This window comes from Hyla sarda, chromosome 4, assembly GCF_029499605.1.
Source record: "Hyla sarda isolate aHylSar1 chromosome 4, aHylSar1.hap1, whole genome shotgun sequence".
In the NCBI taxonomy this organism is placed as follows: Eukaryota; Metazoa; Chordata; class Amphibia; order Anura; family Hylidae; genus Hyla; species Hyla sarda.
In genome coordinates this window covers 167,377,444-167,396,002 of record NC_079192.1, presented here as the reverse complement: position 1 = coordinate 167,396,002, position 18,559 = coordinate 167,377,444, and the positions used below count along the sequence as shown (strand labels likewise).

At 43.0% G+C, this 18,559-nt stretch overlaps 1 protein-coding gene across 8 annotated transcripts in view; it reads right to left on the bottom strand.

The window, feature by feature from the left end:
- Nucleotides 1-206: 206 nt before the first annotated feature.
- Nucleotides 207-18,559, bottom strand: part of ZNF609 (zinc finger protein 609) — a 77,823-nt gene continuing 59,470 nt past the window's right edge. For 7 of the 8 annotated variants that reach the window (XM_056572648.1, XM_056572647.1, XM_056572649.1 and 4 more), the window contains 7 exons: nucleotides 16,338-16,425; nucleotides 13,494-15,966; nucleotides 10,877-11,252; nucleotides 8,762-8,931; nucleotides 6,841-7,066; nucleotides 4,821-4,899; nucleotides 207-2,228 (listed from right to left, as the gene is read on the bottom strand). In XM_056572648.1, coding sequence (XP_056428623.1) covers nucleotides 4,826-4,899; nucleotides 6,841-7,066; nucleotides 8,762-8,931; nucleotides 10,877-11,252; nucleotides 13,494-15,966; nucleotides 16,338-16,425 — 3,407 coding nt within the window. In that variant the 3' untranslated portion in view covers nucleotides 207-2,228; nucleotides 4,821-4,825. The remainder of the gene's footprint in view (nucleotides 2,229-4,820; nucleotides 4,900-6,840; nucleotides 7,067-8,761; nucleotides 8,932-10,876; nucleotides 11,253-13,493; nucleotides 15,967-16,337; nucleotides 16,426-18,559) is intronic. The other variant, XM_056572650.1, reaches the window with a different exon arrangement.

Below are 18,559 nucleotides of genomic sequence, written 5' to 3'. Positions count from 1 at the left end.
AAAAAATTCAACTTTACCACAAAATGACTTTAAATCTTGATAAAAAAAAAAAAAAAGAAAAAATAAGCTACATAACAGATAAGTAATTTTACATCTTTATACAGATACGGGAGAGTTAAGTAGGAGGCGCATGAGCTCTCCATTCAACCCAGTATAAAGGAGGGGGTAATGTTTATTCCATATACAATAATGTCTGTTTACAACCAAGCAATACAAAAGAACTTTATTGGAAAACTTCCAGAAAGGGTTAAATACATTTTTTTTATTTTTCATTTTTAACGAAATTCCTTAATGTCACCTCTAGGGGTAGAAGAGGTGCAACTAGCAGAGAATGGATGTCTAAAAAAAATGTTTCAACAACAGTTTCAGCATATATTGTGCATTTTTATAGGGCATTGTAAATCTGAACTGTAACTCTGGGTGAAAACCCCAGAAGAGATCAGAATAAAAAATAATAAATGGCTGTGAACATGTAAGGTTTGTACAGTATTTAAGGGAATAGAAGAAACAGTAAACCAAAGAACTGAGCATCTGTGACCCATATTGGATGGCAAACCAAGTACTTGTGCCCATGATGGTCACAGTACCACAACCTGTTGGAAAATAGCAGCAGTCTTAGGGGTTCCATAGTGATCATGTGACATCTGATACTGCAAGAATTACACATTCTCCTTCTGAGAGACTTTTAAACCCATGGAAACCTACTTTCTTACCTCTAAGCACAATGTGGGTGGGAGATAAATACAATAAAACACTTAAATTTCAATGTGACTGTAAAATAGGTAAGTGGCATGCTCAGTAAGGAAGTGTATATGGCAAGATTTCCTCCATTTACAGATGACAGCTTTATCATTGATGACCGGTTCGGTAAGTCTTTTAGCTATGATAGCTCATCTCTAAGTCATGTGCCTGTATTTCTCGGTCCACAATTAGACAAAGTGCATTTCTAAAAAGGGACCCAACCCTCACAGGTCTTATCATTCCCTGATATGAGAACAATACATTCCTGCAGTCACAGGTGTCCATAATGTACTTTGCATGCTTTAAGATAAAATAAACCTGAATGACAGGGTAATGAAGAGGGGGGGGGGGGGGGGGAAACGGCAACGGAGATGGGCTTGTAATGCTAAACACATGGCATCCTGCCATCAGGGCACTAAACATTTAGTGGTTAAACAGATTTAAAATGCACATGTGAAATTTCTTCTCAATTTAAGATTAGTGTCTTATAAAAAAAAAAACTTTTCCAGGTCTATATACAGTATACACAGCCAGGTTGTGTCCATGGGAGTACAGGATTACTGTTGTCACACCAGTCATACTTAACCCTTATTTGCACATTTTTATAAGAAAACTGTTAAAGTAAAGGATATGATCTCTGTTGTTAAAGAAAAAGAAGCATTGCGTGACTAACCAAAAAGACCGACGAGGAGACAAGGTGGCACTGCATCATCTCTACTCCGCCAAAGATCTGTCAGCGCAAAGTTGCCATAAAACCTACCCAATTGTTGCCACTTACTCTGCTCAGGCACCAAGCCTAAATCTTGGTCTAGCAATCTCCATGAAAGGAAAACAAAAACAGGTATTTTATCAGGAGAGACATGACAGAAAACTCTGTGCCGACAGTCACTCCCAGGTAAGGAGACAGAACACAAAACTATACTTCTCTTGCACAAATCTGTTTGGACATTTTAGAAGAAACGAGGTCTCTTGGCTCCTGGAACACGTGAAATTTAGATGCCCGACCATGTGCGGCTGCAGATAAAATCCATAAACTGAACAGTCATAACTGATGGAGTGCATGAACAAGGACAAAACAAATTCATCATCTTTTTAACTTCAAAATAACATTAACCAGAAGTCTGTAAGCATAGGATGCACGATCCTGACCCAGAATGTTACATGAATGAGGTGTTCAATGTTGAGCACGGTATTTCCTTCAGACACACTGTCATTAAAAGAAATTTGATGTCTTCTCATAGTCCAGTCCACTGGAGGGTGCACTGAATAAATACAGTCCCATTTTGCAAAACCAGATCTCCCAAAGGCAGGAAGGACAAGGATCGGGCAACGTGTGTCCTGGATCAGAAGAATACCTCAGAAGCCCTTTACGAGAACACTCTGGCTGAAGAAACACCATTCAACTGATGCACTGACTCATTCCAGATGGGTCCTGTGATCCAGTCACATGACTTTGCGTAGACAAGGTCCTTGGCTGCTGATTTTTCCTGTAAAGTAAAAATGAAGGGAAAAATCAGAAGCTGAAAAAAAATAAAATAAAAATGAATATGCTCTACAAGAGCATTCATCTTGATAGACAAGGATACAAGTCCAGAAGATACCTAATTTTAATGCAGTATAGTAAACCATTCAACATATTCATTCCTCAACAACTTGAAAAGGGTATTCTAGTTTCAGAAGATTGTATTTAATCGGGCACTGTCAGTAAACATGATTTTAAATATTTGATTCCTTATGCCAAATAAATAACTTTTGTAATTGGCTTCCATTTAAAAAACAAAAAAAAAGTTGTATGTTAGTTTTTCTGCTGTATACTTCTGGCCAGAACACATTCCTTCTAGTCAAAATCTCAGATTTTGGTCTCCTGTCTGTAATGACAGGAGACCAAACTCAGGAAGTGTTTCTCTGCACTGACAGCTGCACAGACCCTCAGTGAAACATGCACAGAGCTTGAGATCTTCTATTCATCACAGTGCTGCAACGATGTGAGGGCGGAACTGGTCCCTCAGCAGGCTTCAGTGATGTCATGCCTGCTGGGAAAAACCCACTTTCTCCTGCTGGGAGATTGCACTATGAGCAAGAATAAAAGGTATCATACAGAGCTTTTTAAAGTTCAGAATTTTTTTTTAAGGGTGGGAAGGGTGTTAGGAGTAGTTAGGGAACATAGCCTGAGTTAGTTTAGAAAAGTTTATTTATTTTTTTTAAATAAAACTGTAACCCCAAGATATAAATCTCAACAGCTCTCTGGCTCCTCCTCCTTTCCTGAGAAGACACATCATCCTCTGCTTTCTCAGGTGGCTTGGCTGGCTCTGGTTTCTTAGCTCCAGCCCTGCCCATTGAGTGATATGGCCACCTCTGACCAGCCCCTTTTACTTACCTCACATCTCACTGTCCAGGGATGTGGAATTTCTATCGCCCTATGCCCAGGACATGCATTTCCGGGCGCCGGGCAGGTGAATTTTTTAGCCCAGCTTCGGGCAAGCAGGGCCGGACCTGACAAGCGCGGCGCTCAGCAGTCTGTATGGAGCGGGCTCCCGACTCGTGACCGCGCTGTGGGGGGGGGGGGGTAATCCACCCCACTAGCCCACCAGGGAGCATTCACATGTCCCTTTAGACGCCGCTGTCAGCTTTGACAGCGGCGTCTAAAGGGACATGTGAATGCTCCCTGCTGGGCTAGTGGGCTGGATCGCCCCCCGCAGCGCGATCACGGGGGGCGATCCACTATAGAGGTAGCCGGAGGCCTTACCTCTGTTTCCTGCTGTCCCGTGGCTCTGTCATTGATAGAGTCTGCCTGGACTAGGCTCTATCAATGGAGCGCAGAGCACACAGATCAATGGAGTTCAATAGAACTCTATTGATCTGTATGAGAAATCTAATGATTCCTCCTAAGAGTCTAATAAAGTGTAAAAAAAATATTAAAAAAATATAAAAAAAAGTTTTAATAAAAGTTTAAAAGACGCACATTAACCCCTACCATGTTAAAAGTTCAAAAACATGTAAACCTAATAAAAATATTTAGTATCGCTGCGTTCGTAATTGTACGAACCATTAAAATATAAGATTATGTATCCCATGCGGTAAATGACGTAAATGTAAAAACAAAAAAAAAACACAGAATTGCAATTTTTACAATATCCCAAGAAAAAAAAAAGTTAAAAAAGCGATTAAAAAGTCAGATCAATACCAAAATGGTACCAATACAAAAAACGGATTATGGTGCAAAAAAATTAGCCCTCATACAGCCTGAAAACTATACAAATCTGGTATTGCTGTAATCAGGCCGGCCTAAAGAATCAAAACAACATGTTATCTCAACCACAAGGTAAATGGTGTAGGTAGTTATGGTTATTATAGGGCGAGGAGGAAATGAGGGACAAGTAGATTTTGCTCCATTTGAGTTCTGTGGACAAGTAGATTTTTTTTTAAGTTTCCACACCCCTGCTGTCATATACACATGTATGTATATATCTTTATTGGGACATTTAGGGAAGAATGAGGTGTGTTTACAGAATGCTGCCTTGTGCTGAACAATAGCAGAGGAGCAGACAGGGAACAAATGCAAAAGGTCCAGCAGACTTACTAACTGCAGAGACATAGTATGCTGTTTACTGAAATGTTCTGCAAAAGCTCAGGACAGAGACCTGGCAGGAGTGCTGTTGGAGGGGCATTGGAAGGGTGGGGATTCTGGGAATTTTAGTACAATAGTACAGTATCTGAAGAACAGGAGAAATAGTAAATGCTGTTTTAAATGCTGTAAAGTGAGCACACAGGGTTTAGGTGACTGACATACCATACCAGTCAGGTCCTGCTTTGACGCGTTCTCTTTGAACCATGGTAAGTGGGCTCCTGTCAAAGCTGCCATTGATTTTGTGTGTGTGTGAGTGAGAAACCATGCAGTTTGCAATCTAGAAATTGGCAAATATAGAGCTCTGCATCAAAGGTCACATGGAGTATGTTAATGTGAACATACCCTCAATGCGTCATAAATGGCCAACAGGTAGATACAATAACAATTACCATAGATCTCACAGCAGGCAAGCATAACCCTTATGAAAAAATAAAGTGGTGTGAAAGCTTACCTGTTTCACCTCCTCGGGGGTGGGTACAGAGATGGGGCTGAGCCCTGCTGACTTGCTACAATAGCTGTAGAAGACAAACCTAGCAGGAAAAGACAAAAAAAAAAAAAAGACAAACAAAAAGGTTGAAATCTTTAATACCAGTACAACCAAAATAAGAAATCAAATCCCTTCCTGACCGAGGATGTATGCGTACGTCCCAGCTGCTGACATGTTAGCGCAACTGGACGTATGCACATATCCTAGCGATTTCGTATACAGTGCGATTCGCTGCATGAGATCAGGGGTCCCAACATCAGCTGCTGAGAACAGGATTGCATCAGTCTCAGCAACATTAACCACATAGATGCTGTGATCGGCATCTATGGGGTTAAAAGGGGTAGAGGGTTCCCCAACGGCGATCCTGCAATGTGATTGTTGGGTCTTGTTGGTTGCCATGGCAGCGGGAGGCCAGGTCAGCCTGTGAGGTCATTTAATAAACTAAAGGTTTTTCAATAAATTAATGAAGTGCAAAAAAAATTAATTAGATGCCCTTTTCCTAATAAAGCCCTGTATTATCACAAAAATAAGCCCTCACACAATGCGGTTGGACAAAAAAAAAAAAAAAGGTATGGCTGTCTGAACCCAGCAACACAAAAAAGGGGGAAAAGAATTTTGTTGTGAAAAGGACAAAAAGATCATAAAAAAAGCTATATAAACTAATCGTAGTGATCCACAGAATAAAGAGAATATTTTTACTGCACAGTGAACGCCATTAAAAAAAAAAACAAATGGCAGAAATTTTTCACAAAAAATTCTCCATGTATCAACAAAGATGTATCACTAATATAAAAAATAATATCTCATAAAAAAAACAATCTCAGAATTGCTTCGCTTAGTAAAAGCATTACAACTTAAAGAGACATGCCAGATTTGAAATATTTGGGCTTGGTCATTTAGGTAAAAACAGGCAATGTTAAGGGACACAGATTCAGGTTACCATGTGAAACTCCATGATCTTATGTTACTACACACAAGAATATACATTAAACCTTGCAAAGAAACCCCACTGTTATATGTAAACAAATTTACCATATAAGACAAAACTGGGGGGGAAAAGTTGGTGCATCTTATACGGCGAATATACACCTATCGCGGCGGTGCCTGCGGCCATCAACGGCCGGGACCCACGGCTAATACAGGACATCACCGATCGCGGTGATGCCCTGTATTAACCCTTCAGACGCGTTGATCAAAGCTGACTGCCGCATCTGAAACGAAAGTGACACTAACCCGGCTGCTCAGTCGGACTGTTCGGGACCGCCGCGGTGAAATCGTGGCGTCCCGAACAGCTTACAGGACACCAGGAGGGACCTTACCTGCCTCCTCGGTGTCTGCTCCGTGCCGGGATCCCCTGCATGTACAGTGCTCTCCTTTGACGTCATCACGTCGTCGCGCTCGCCGCCCCGTCATCCAATAGGAGTGGCGTGCGTAGCGACGTGATGACGGTGACGGAGAGCGTGGGTCCCGGGGAAGACGACGTCCGGAGCGTCGGGACACCGATGGATCGACATCCAGGGCAGCGGTGATGAGCGGTGACGGGTCCGGAGCGACGGGGACATGTGAGTATTACCTCCTATACCAGTGGTCTTCAACCTGCGGACCTCCAGATGTTGCAAAACCAACTACCAGCATGCCCGTACAGCCAACGGCTGTCCGGGCATGCTGGGAGTTGTAGTTTTGCAACATCTGGAGGTCCGCAGGTTGAAGATCACTGTTGGGTTCAGAATCTTTTTTTTCTAGACCTTTAAAATTGGATGCGTCTTATATGCCGGTGCGTCCTAAAGGGCGAAAAAGTCGGTATATAAAATAATATCTAATAGCTTTATTACAGCCTACAACTAAATAAAAAGGTCAATTTCACTTTAAAGGAAAAAGATATTTCTGGTCATAAGGAGAGAGTTCATTGTGTTCATACCTGTGGTGTAGGGCAACTGTGCGGATAACATACCTGTGGTGTAGGGCAACTGTGCGGATAACATACCTGTCGTGTAGGGCAACTGATACTGGCCAGGCAGCAAAGAGTAACCAAGGTGGTGATGGTGATGATGTGTGGACATTAAGCGCTGTGAAGGGGAAGTGCGTGGCCTTTCAGAACTCCTGTCGCCTACTCCTCGGTCTGGCGCTCCCATACTGCTACAGCCAACTGCAGAGCTTCCAGGCATGCCACAACCGCCTCGATCTCTTTCCTGTGGGGATTTGTCTGAGATCTGCAGTAAAAGTAATATCACAGTGATGACCGGTCAGTCAGGATTTCATTTCAGCATTAGCCATGTGGAAGCATAATGGAAGCCATAGCTATATTGTAAATGAAGGCAGTGTTGTACCTCCAACAGGAATATGTAGGCTGGGGGACAAGTGCTGGTAAAACACTCTGCCCACTAAAGTTAGAGTACTCCAGGCAGTCCCTGGCCATTTTGTCCTCAATTGACTCGGAGGCACTGGCTGCTCCCCAGGTTGGTTTGTAATACATGCATGGACAAGACACATGACTATATTTTCTTACACATACTGCTTAATTAACTTTAAAAAAAAAAAAAAAAAAAAGACGAAAAAAAAAAAAAAACAGAAAATCACTACTGCTCTGGACAGTTCCTGACATGGACAGAGGTGTCAGCCTGGAGCACTGTGGTCAGACTGGAAAGAAGTAGACAACTTCCTCTGGAGCATACAGCGGCTGAAAAGTACTGGAAGTAAATATTTTTTAATAGAAATTATTTACAAATCTGTATAATTTGCCGGCACCAGTAGATTTGAAAACTTTTAATGTTATTACGGGGCTGTCTAGTTAAGCTAGATGGAGGTCGCTGCAAGCTAGGGAATGAAGTGCTTAAAGGAGAACTCCAGAATATAAAAATTGTCCCCCATACTGCCGGCAGTAAAAAAATAAAGATGTACATACCTTCCTCCGCTCCCTCGGGGCCTCCGGTAACAGGCTCCTGTCTCCGGCACGATCCTCTTCCTGGTTGCCGGTGGTCGGTGAGTCATACTGCGCTCAGCCAATCACCGACCGCAGTGAAGTCCCGACTCTGCTGGCGATAGGCTGAGCGGCAGTGTGAGAACGCTTCAAGACACAAAATTCTTCACTACACCGGCACCTGCAGCTGGGGCAGAAAAAGTCACACTGCCGCTCAGCCCATCTCCGGCCGAGCCGGGACTTCACTGCGGCCGGTGATTGGCTGAGTGCAGTATGACTCGCCGACCACTGGCAACCAGGTGGTGAGACCGGAGTCAGTTACCGGAGGCCTCGGGGAGCGAAGGAAGGTATGTACATCTTAATTTTTTTACTGCCGGCAGAATGGGGTAATTTTCTCCTTTAAGCATGCACTTTACCCCACTAGACTATCACATTTCTTTGTAACAAGTCAAAAAGTATTTTTTTATTTAAAAAAAAAATGAAAGCTACACTTTAAATGTGTTGTCTTGTGACATTATTCCGTGGCTAAATACCTTGCCAGGGCATGTGGACTTTGTGGAAGGGGGGGGGGGGGGCGGGCATGTCCCTCTCTGGAAGACTGTGTACCCAGACAGTGATAACTGATCATTGGGGGTAAGGGGAACCTGCACTAGATTCTTTTTAGCAGGGGTTCTCTCACAAAAGTAAACTTGTCATGTTGAAGTTGCTGCTGAACTTTTTTTTCTTCTTATTATACAAACTTAGCTTTGTGGAACAACCATTTTAAAGGAATACCTGCACTTTTCACTGAACTGTCAAACAGGTGAGCGATTTTAAAAGCAGTGTGAATATAAGGCTGAGTGAGTATGAATAGACTCCGACCCCAAGCCTAGCACTCACACCTTTTTTTGAAACAGACAACCAAATATTCTAGTAAAATACCTAAATAGATGTAATTTATTAGGTTACTTAAACAGAATCTACATTTCGATGTTTTGTGTGTACTTACTGTGGGAGACTTGCTCTTGTAATGGCTTGCATGTTGCTGTAATATATCAAGGGCTTTAGACTCAGTGGTTGGTTTGCAGCTCGGACTGGCTCGTGACTTCTCAGGCTCGTCACTACCAGCAACCTTGTTGCCATACGGGGAGAATGAATAACTGGAAGGTAGATAGGAACCTAGAAAAAAAATAAAGAATGAATACAGCAATACATCAACTTTTTTCAAGTCTCTTTGGCAGTAAAATTTAGCTGACCACTTCTTTGTAGACTAGACTGCCACCCATATACATTCACAACTTTTTCATAAGTATAATTTGCCTCTAATTTGAATACATGTGCACCTTTACCAATCTCACCCATAGAATTGAGGTCTTATGCTTACTTATCAAATGTTATCTCCTATCAGATAAAAGCAATCATGTATACGGCCACTGCCAAGACCAAGAATCAATTTGTTCAAAACGAGCCAGCGTTTCTGTATTGCTTTTAGTATTCCTTTGTTATGATTTTGGTAATTTTAATATCACCCATTAAAGTGTACCAGTCGTCAACAAAAACTTTTTATAAATAATTTAGATAACAACATTGTATGTATATTTGTAATATACATTGGTTAAATATTGTGTATTTTTTTGGGTAAAAATGCTGTCCCTGCAGCTATTGCATGTGTGTCTCTATGAGGAGTCCAAAAACAGGAAGTGATGATCGGACAACCAAGGATCTGTGCAGACTCAGGGCACAGAGCCCCGCTTGGCCTCAGGGCACAGAGCCCCGCTTGGCCTCAGGGCACAGAGCCCCGCTTGGCCTCAGGGCACAGAGCCCCGCTTGGCCTCAGGGCACAGAGCCCCGCTTGGCCTCAGGGCACAGAGCCCCGCTTGGCCTCAGGGCACAGAGCCCCGCTTGGCCTCAGGGCACAGAGCCCCGCTTGTCCACTGTCACTTCCTGTATTTGGACTCCTCATAGAGAAACACATGCAATAGCTGCAGGGTCAAAAATATACACTTTTTTTAACCAATGTATATTACAAATATACATATAATTGTATTATCTATATTATATAAAAAGTTTTTGTTGACAACAGGTACACTTTAAAGTTTGGACTTTTAATCTTCAAATTTTTTTCTGGAAGCTGGATGCCTTGTTCTTCCATTTTTTGCACATGTCTAACTGAGACGACTAGGCACTTTGGATCCTGTACTTTCTAATTTGAACATGAGTATCGGGAATTTCTACATTTTCCATAATTGTATTTATACTTGTGAACATCAGAGTGTAAAATGCAACTTGCTTTACAGCACTGCAGAATATGTTGGTGCTTTATGAACATAATTATTCTCAGGCTGGCCATACATTCCAAATAGCTTGTTTATCTGACAACTCTCCTGACTTCCTCCCATGCACATGTGAAATAGGAAAAATAAAGAAAGCCACTGTAAGTCTCCTCAATGCTTATCTTTTGGAGAGCAAAAAGGATCAGGCATATAAAAAGTTAATACATACATACATACATGCCCCTTTTCTTCCCTAACATCTGTTGCCAAGGCCAGAAGGCCCACACACACACAGTCGGCAAATCCTGTTGAAGCCTTGGGTTATGCCCACATTTAAAAGGTTGATTGGGGACAGAATTTTTATTTTTATTTTGCTGGGGACACATTAAGCCTAAAAAGTAACTTTACTTCTCTACACCGATCCCCCAAAGATCCCAGTCCCTGCTATTTTCTAGCTCCCATTGAGGCACTAGCTTAGCAGTCAACTCAGTCAACCATTGACTGAGGTGGCACAACGTTGCAGCCACCAATTGGCTGAATGGGCAGTTCCTGTGAGGACGATGTGTCTAAATGAACAAGGAAATAGCAGTAACTAGCAGGGACTGGGAGATGTCACACCAGAAGATGCAGGGAAGGGTAGGATCAGGGTAGGACAGTATAGCTTTTTTATGTTTAACATACCACATCAAATATAAAAAAAAAAGTCCTTTAATAGCTTTATTTACTTAATCTTCTCAGATTGATAAGTAATTAAAACTACATTTAGTTGTAGGTATATACTGTTACAGGTCAAGCAGAACACTTACAACTCTGTGCTTTACAAGATATACATAGAAATTCTTTTAAAATACCTGGGTAATTCTGCATCATGACTGCTGGCATCCCACGGTAGCTTGGATGGCTGGGGTCATACGCTTGGCTGTAGGTGTAACCATGCATATATGGGATATAGGACTGATGCTGTGTAAGTGGTGATGAAACTGGTACATGAGTACTAGTGCGAGGGTCCTTAGGCAGCCCACGAGGATCTTCAGTTTGTTGGGGTCCCTTAATGTCCACATTAATTGTCTCCTTGCTATCTTCCTTAGCAGAGGCTTCTTTGCTCCTGCTTCTCTCCTCCTTGACCTTCCGATCTCTTTCTTCTTTCCACCTTTCATCATCAGCTTTTAGTGCATCAGTGTACTTTGGATATACATAGGACCACATCCGCGACTCTGCTTCTTGTTGCTTTATATGCATATTATAAGAAAATAGATATTTGTGTTAAATAATAAACTTTACAACTTGAACATTTCATAATAGATTAGTAGGAGGCTTTGTGGAGGCTGAGAAAAGGAGCTTTTTATTATATTTTAATATGTCTCATAATTCTTTTAAATATGATTTTCTTTTTTCCTTGCAAGGGATATACCCTCCCTCCCTATTTCTTACCAGTGGCAAGATATGAGATGCAGCACATTCCCTGGTTGTCCATCCTAAGGGCCCCCAGCAGCCCATATAGTGAAGAGGGGGCCAGCCCGCAATCTTCTACTTCCTGCATCTTCTCGCTTTTGCAAATCTGGCCTTTAGAACAGAGCCTGAAAACCAGGGACTTACGATAGCGGCAGAAAGAAGCTGCAGGAAGCAGAAGATGGTGTGTGCTTGGCCCACTCTTCACTAAACAGGCTGCTGGGGACCACAATTGCGTATATACATAGGTGATAATCGCCAAGTGCATGAGAACTTTCGAAAGGACCAACTAATCGACTAACAGATTATGAAAACAGTTTACAACTATTTTCATAATTGATTAGTTGCCAATCAATTAGTTGTTTCAGTCCTAATATACGTACAGATTTATTCTGTGCAGTACAACTAATTCTGCCAAGATGATTGGTTAAATCCTGTTCTGAAATCCAAAGCTGTATTCAAATTCTTAAGTGGGTTTTCCATGACACTAAAAACATTACACAACCCCAATAAGCACCGCAGAGCGAGGATATCTGGTGGTTTGCAAGCATTCATATCCTGCTCGGACCTGGGATAAAAAACAAAAACTATATTTACCTAGCCCTGTTCCCTTGCTGCTCCCATTCAGGTCCATTTGGTTCCGTGATCTTCTGTCTTTCTGTTCCTGGTTAAAGGGGCTTGTTGCAGGACCTGCCCACTCAGTCGATGACTGGCCCAGACGGGACATTATTCCAACAAGTGATTGGCTGAGTCTGGCAGGTCCTGCAACAAGCACTTTAGAAGCAAGAAGACGACAAGAGATCAGAAGACCGGACGGAGCAGAGCAGGAGACATGAGGGTTCTGGTCTAGGTAAATATAGTTTACTATTCTAAATGCTGGATGACCCCTTAACTTCTGAGGAAGACTATATTGAAGTTTGCTTTCCTTTCTGTTTGCTGGGAAAAGGCTGTATCATCGGGGCATTCTGTTGTGACAACCAAATACAGATGAAACAAAGGCTGCATGCAGTGGCCGATGGACACAGATTGTTGCTGCAATATGAACACGTTCCCCGGAAGTAGAGTGTCAAGGAGCGAGGGTATGTAATATGTTACCGCCGGAGACATAGGAGCACGCTTATCGTGGCGCGCGGTATCCATCGTAGGTACTAGGCGGGCATGAGACAGCATTTCGTTTATGGGGATGCAGTGCAGTATTGTGTCCATAGTGTATCATGAGAGTGATGTCAATCAAGTAATGGCATCCGCTGTACCAGAGACAATTTAAATACTTTTATCTCTTCTATGATGGTTGCATCCGATTAGTTCCTTGAGAAATCCCATAAGCTGGGGGAAATGCGTCGGAACGGAAACAGAACAAAAAAATAAATATCAAGCAGGTTCAGTCATCAGCAACAGGTATCCGCTCCAGCTATCTTGAGTAACAGAACAAATTAGCTTTATTAAATCTATGATACCTCCTATAAGAAATTTCAGTATGTTGTTATTTACAGATACAGATACCAATTCACCATGTAAAGTGGTTTTGCATGCTTGTCAAAAAATTTACATGGGTATAAAATAAAGGGGGGAGAGAGAGAGGGGGAAAAAAAAGAGCGTGAAAGAGAGAGAAAGCGAAAAAGAGAAAGAGCGAGAAAGAGAGAAAGCGAATGAAAGCGAGAGAAAGCGAATGAAAGCGAAAAAGGGAGAGAAAGAGAGAAAAAGCGAGAAAGTGAGAGCAAATACATTCTTCCCTTCTGCTGCTCCCAATTCAGAGTCCTCAGCAGAAGTGCCTCGGTGATGTAACAGTACACGGGGATGCTGCAGGCAATGACTGTTACCATGAACAATGTACACTAGGCACTTCCTACAGGACTCTGAAGCAGCAGTGCTGGACTGAGAGCAACTAAAAGGGTGTGTAATTTTGTCCCCCTCCAAATTACCCTTTAAATTTAAAGATCTAAAACCTACTTAAAGATCTTAAAAATCTACTGATATAACAACCAAGAGCTAAAAATCAGTTTTAAGTTTAGTTCTTACCTGTCTGTACCACAATACAGGATCTAGTCCAGGTTGCCGATTGCACTCCCCTACTGGTTTTGAAGGTTCTCCACTTTCTTTTCCTGTATGACTACTTCCTTCAGATACTTTTGCTTTTAAACCCTCTGCTTGCTGTACTGGGATCTTAGAGTCCTCTGGTTTGGGGATAATCACAGACTTACTTGAGTCTGGCCCAGAAACCAGCTCTTTAGGTTTGCTAGGACCAGACTTTCCCAAGTCGGTAAGACTTGGCGCTTTTGTGAGTGTTGGAGGTACTGAAGACTTGTGCTTCCATTCTTCTTTGAGAGAGGCCTCTCTATCCCTCATGGCCATCTCTGCCTTCTTTTCAATGTTGCGCTGTTGCTGCTGTTGTTGTTGTTGTTGTTGCTGCTGCTGCTGCTGCTGCTGCTGCTGTTGTTGTTGTTCCAGGTTTTGTCTTTGTTTCTGGTGCTCCTCATATTGTTGTCTATATGTTGGGTTAGTGCTCAGCAGGTGAGCATGATACCCTTGGTCACTATAGCCATAAGGAGGTACATAGGCATACTGATTATAATAGAGGGACTGCATGTACATATTTGGACGCTGTTGAATAACTGAGGGCTGTTGGCTAGTGTTGCTAAGCTCTGGCTTTTTATCTTCAGGTGGTTCAACCTTCATTTTAACTTCTGTTACCTCCAGATCTTCTTCCTTCTTAACTTTCAGTGGCTGACTTTCTGGTGTAGTCTGACCAGTGGGATTCATGGCACCTGGACTGGAATGTGCATAGTTGGGAGAATAATAGGTTTCAAATGTTTGATAGTATGGGGACTCTTTGCTTTGAGGTTGTGGTGGAAAAAGGGACTTTTTGGCACTTTCCTTTACCATTTGCTCTGGATCCTTGGCCTTTGTGCCTTCCAATTTACCTTCTCCGTCTTCACCTGCATCTGAAATGTCAGAATAAGCTGGGCTGTTTGTTTTTACTGAAGCTCCTTCAGCCCCATTTTGGGTCACAACATGTAATGGTGTCATGGGCTGACCAGGACTAGGATTTTCCATTCGGTTTGAATTACCACTTCCCCCACCTCCTGATCCTATGGAAGGGCTTGGTGCATTGTCCGTGAAGCTATATATTTTGTCAGCTTCTGCCTTTATGCTGGCCAATCTACTCTGGTGAGAATCAGAGCCATTAATTAGTCCATCACCTTTGCTTGCTGAATCACCTGCTTCCCCAAATGGACTTTTTCCGTCTTCTGGACGTCCTACTTTTACAGAGGTTCCAAGACTTTCATCCTCTCTTTGTTCTTTCTTCTTTTTATCCTTTTTCTTTTTATCCCTTGATGGAGTCAAAGCTGGATTAATACTAGATGGTTCTCCCATTACTGTTGGTTTGGGCTGGATAGGTTTAAGATGTGGGCTGGTAGGCATAGCTTGGACTACTGTGGTAGTAAGACCTGTGGAAGAACCAGGACTCCCAGCAGTAAATGTTGTAGTTTGAATGGTGTACATTTGCTGAGGTACTATTGCAGGTGCAATAGGCCGAGCAGATTTCACACTTTTAGATGGGGCCAACTTGTCAGGCTTATTGCTCCCATTGCCTTTTTTGGCTGCATCCTTTTCAGTCAATCGCTTTTCCTGTGAATCAAAGCCATCATTGCTTGTGTCATCTGCTGCCATGGGACCATCATCTGATCCATCATTAGAAAGTGCTCCCGGGTCTGTGTCTCCTTCAGTACCATTTTTGTTCTTGCATACAACCTTACCTCCAAATTTAGAAGTGAGTGTAGGACTAGGTGGTTCAGTCAAGCGAGCTTTAGGGGTTGCAGATCGGGCTGGGGAAAGGGAACCCTTCTGAGTTTGAAAGGTACCATTACAACTACCCATGTCCAGATGAAGGTGTGGCTCCTCACCACATTCACTGTCTCCGTCTGCCTCTGGTTTACTGTCATCATCTGTGTGTGCATGTGCCTGATGGTACTTCAGGCCATTTATGTGCTTGTACTTTTTATTGCAGTTAGGGTGAGGACAGTCTATTAATATTGGGGAGGAACAATTACGGTCCAACACAGCTGGTTCCACCTTTATAGTGCTTATTGGCACTGTTAATGGTAAAGAAACAGACACTGGTGCAGAGGAGGATCCCATGGAGTTTGTGCGGGCACGCTTACTCCCCTTAGAGTCTTCAGAGCTGGAAGTCAGTTCCATGTCAGAGGGAGGCTTGCTTTTGCGTTTGCTGGCAGAAGATGGGCTAGCTTTTATATCTTCTACTGGATTGCAGGGGGGCGGACGATGTTCGCTTGAATTCTGGCTTCCACGTCTCCCTTTATTGTTGGCGCCAGCCCGTGTTTTGCTGCTACTGCTGCTACTACTGCATGCACCTTTATTATCAGGGGCTGGTGTAACTTCTGCAACAGGAGCATTACTAGTGGGTCGCATGCGTTTACCCCTCCCCCGTCCGTTCCGCATCTCCAAGTCACTCGTGGGAGAGTCGCAGAATCTGGAGGGGGAAAGGGAACAAATGAAGAGGTTCAGCATTTTAATTTAAATCCCATACACACAAAAAAAAAAAAAAAATGTAAGAAGCTGGTTGGTCCATAGCTTCAAATGTGGCTGAGCTACTATAACCAGCTAAAGAAGGCAAGATGTAAACATACCATGTATACCCTTATATGTAAAGCTTCAATGTACAACATTTTCTACTTGTACCTACCTTAACGTGCATCACCAACTACTGAAACCTGAGTGCTGACAACCTATTTATATCATTGAGATACTATAATCGACGCAAACCCTCTTTTCGCATATCATAAAATCCCTTTAACAACAAAGGTAACTAACAAAAGACAAGGTTTTACTAGAAAAACTCACCTAGGTGGTGCCCAATCGTGCCGTGTGCAATCTAAGAGGGTTCCTACATAGGTCTTATTTCTCCAAGTCACATTGACAACCAACATGCCTGTAAAAGAAAGAGAAATAAACTAAATATATGTAAGAGAAAGTTGTAATGTTTCAGGAAAGACAAGCAAGCTTTGAATGCCTCCTATAACATAAGTACATTTACGTTTAACCACTTAGGGACCAAGGGCGTACAGCTACGCCCTGGCTCACTGGTACTTAAGGACCAAGGACCAATTCCTGCTGAAATCATTCAGCAGGCACCCTATTGAAAACCCCTGGGGAGGTCCTGAGACTCCCCCATGTCAGCGATTCCGGGTCATACGGGTCTCCGGTGACCCGGAAAATAAGGGGGATAGGGGTTATCTAAGACAACCACGATCCCCCTGAAGACACAGGAGCGTGGTGGCAGGGGTGCCACCTCTCCAATTGGTGGGTCATAAGAGACCGTCCAATAGCAGATGGCTGGCAAGGGGGGGGGGGGGGGGCGCTAAAGTTCGGCTCCGTGATGTGACCGGCGCTGGAGGTCACTTAAGAGCAAAGGACGGCAATGCGGGTTCCCTGGTGCAGCTCCCTGGTACAGTGATCCTACGGAAGCCGGTGAGTTGCCTAGCAACATCTGAAGGGCTACAGTTAGGAGACTGTAAACTGCAGCCCTCCAGATGTTGCAAATCTATAACTCCCAGCATGCCCAGAGAGCGGTTTGCTTTTTGGGCATGCTGGGATTTGCAGTTTTGCTGCAGCTTGAGGGCTACAGCTTGAAGATCCCTCTAGTTCTTGCAAAACTACAACTCCGAGCATGCACAAACAGCAAACGGCTGTCTCGGCATGCTGAGATTTGTAGTTGCGTACCTCCAGCTGTTGCATTACTACATCTCCCAGCATGCCCTTTGGCGATCAGTACATGCTGGGAGTTGTAGTTTTGCAACAGCTGGAGGCACACTGGTTGGAAAATACTGAGTTAAATAACAGAACCTAACTGAAGGTTTTCCAACCAGTGAACCAGTGTGCCTCCAGCTGTTGCAAAAGTACAACTTCCAGCATGCACGGTCTGCCAGTGCATGCTGAGAGTTGTAGCTTTGCAACAGCTGGAGGTTTGCCGCCCCCCCCCCATGTGAATGTACAGGGTACATTCACACAGGCGGGTTTACAGTGAGTTTCCTGCTTCAAGTTTGAGCTGCGGCAAATTTTCCACCTCAGCACAAACTCCTAGCGAGAAACTCACCATAAACCCCTGCCAGTGCGAATGTACCCTAAAACCACTATACTACACTACCACATAATAAAGGGTAAAACACTACATACACACTCCCTTACACATTTTTTTTCATTTACAACAAAAAGTCATCAAACACCTGTGGGGTGTTAAGGCTTACTTGTACCCCTTGTTACGTTTGTTGAGGGGTGTAGTTTCCAAAATAGTATGCCATGTGTTCACCTTTTCTGAGCATTGAAGTTTGCCTGCAGAGCATTTTACATCCTAACATGGGGCATTTCGATACTCAGAAGAGATGGGGTTACAAATTTTGGGGGGAATTTTCTCCCATTACCCTTTGCAAAAATAGAAAATTTGGGGGGAAAAACTGCACTTTAGTGGAAGAAAAAATTTAATTTAACATCCGACTTTGACAACTTTTCGTTAAACACCTAGGTGTTAAGGCTCACTGTACCCCTTGTTACGTGCCTTAAGGGCAGGGCTGTAGAGTTGGACGAAATTTTGGGTACCTGGAGTCGGAGTCTGAGTCTGCAAACAATGCACCGACAAACTCCTACTAAATTTAGATTGAAATAGGAAAAAAAAAAAAAAGTTTAAATGTCCCAATTCACAAAAAGTTATATTTAATGACTTCTCTACTTTAAGAATAAAGACCAATGCATGCAGTGCCTCACGTAACAGCAAAACGAACACGTTAAGTGACCGTGAAGAAGCATGCTTTTCATGTGCTTCACTATATGGCAAACAACGCACAATTATGGGCGGCAATACTTATACTTTCCATAGTGTTGTGTTCTGCTATTACAGGGAACCCATGGGTAACCGAGGCCTCTCACTGATAATGTTTTTTGCAGGACTAGAGACACTTGTATAAGTGAAGGGAATGGAGGGTCAATAGTTCACGACTGAAGCTGTTCACCATTGGAAAAACTGCTTCCATTCAGCTAAGGCTATAAAAACTTATAAACTCGATTTTTAG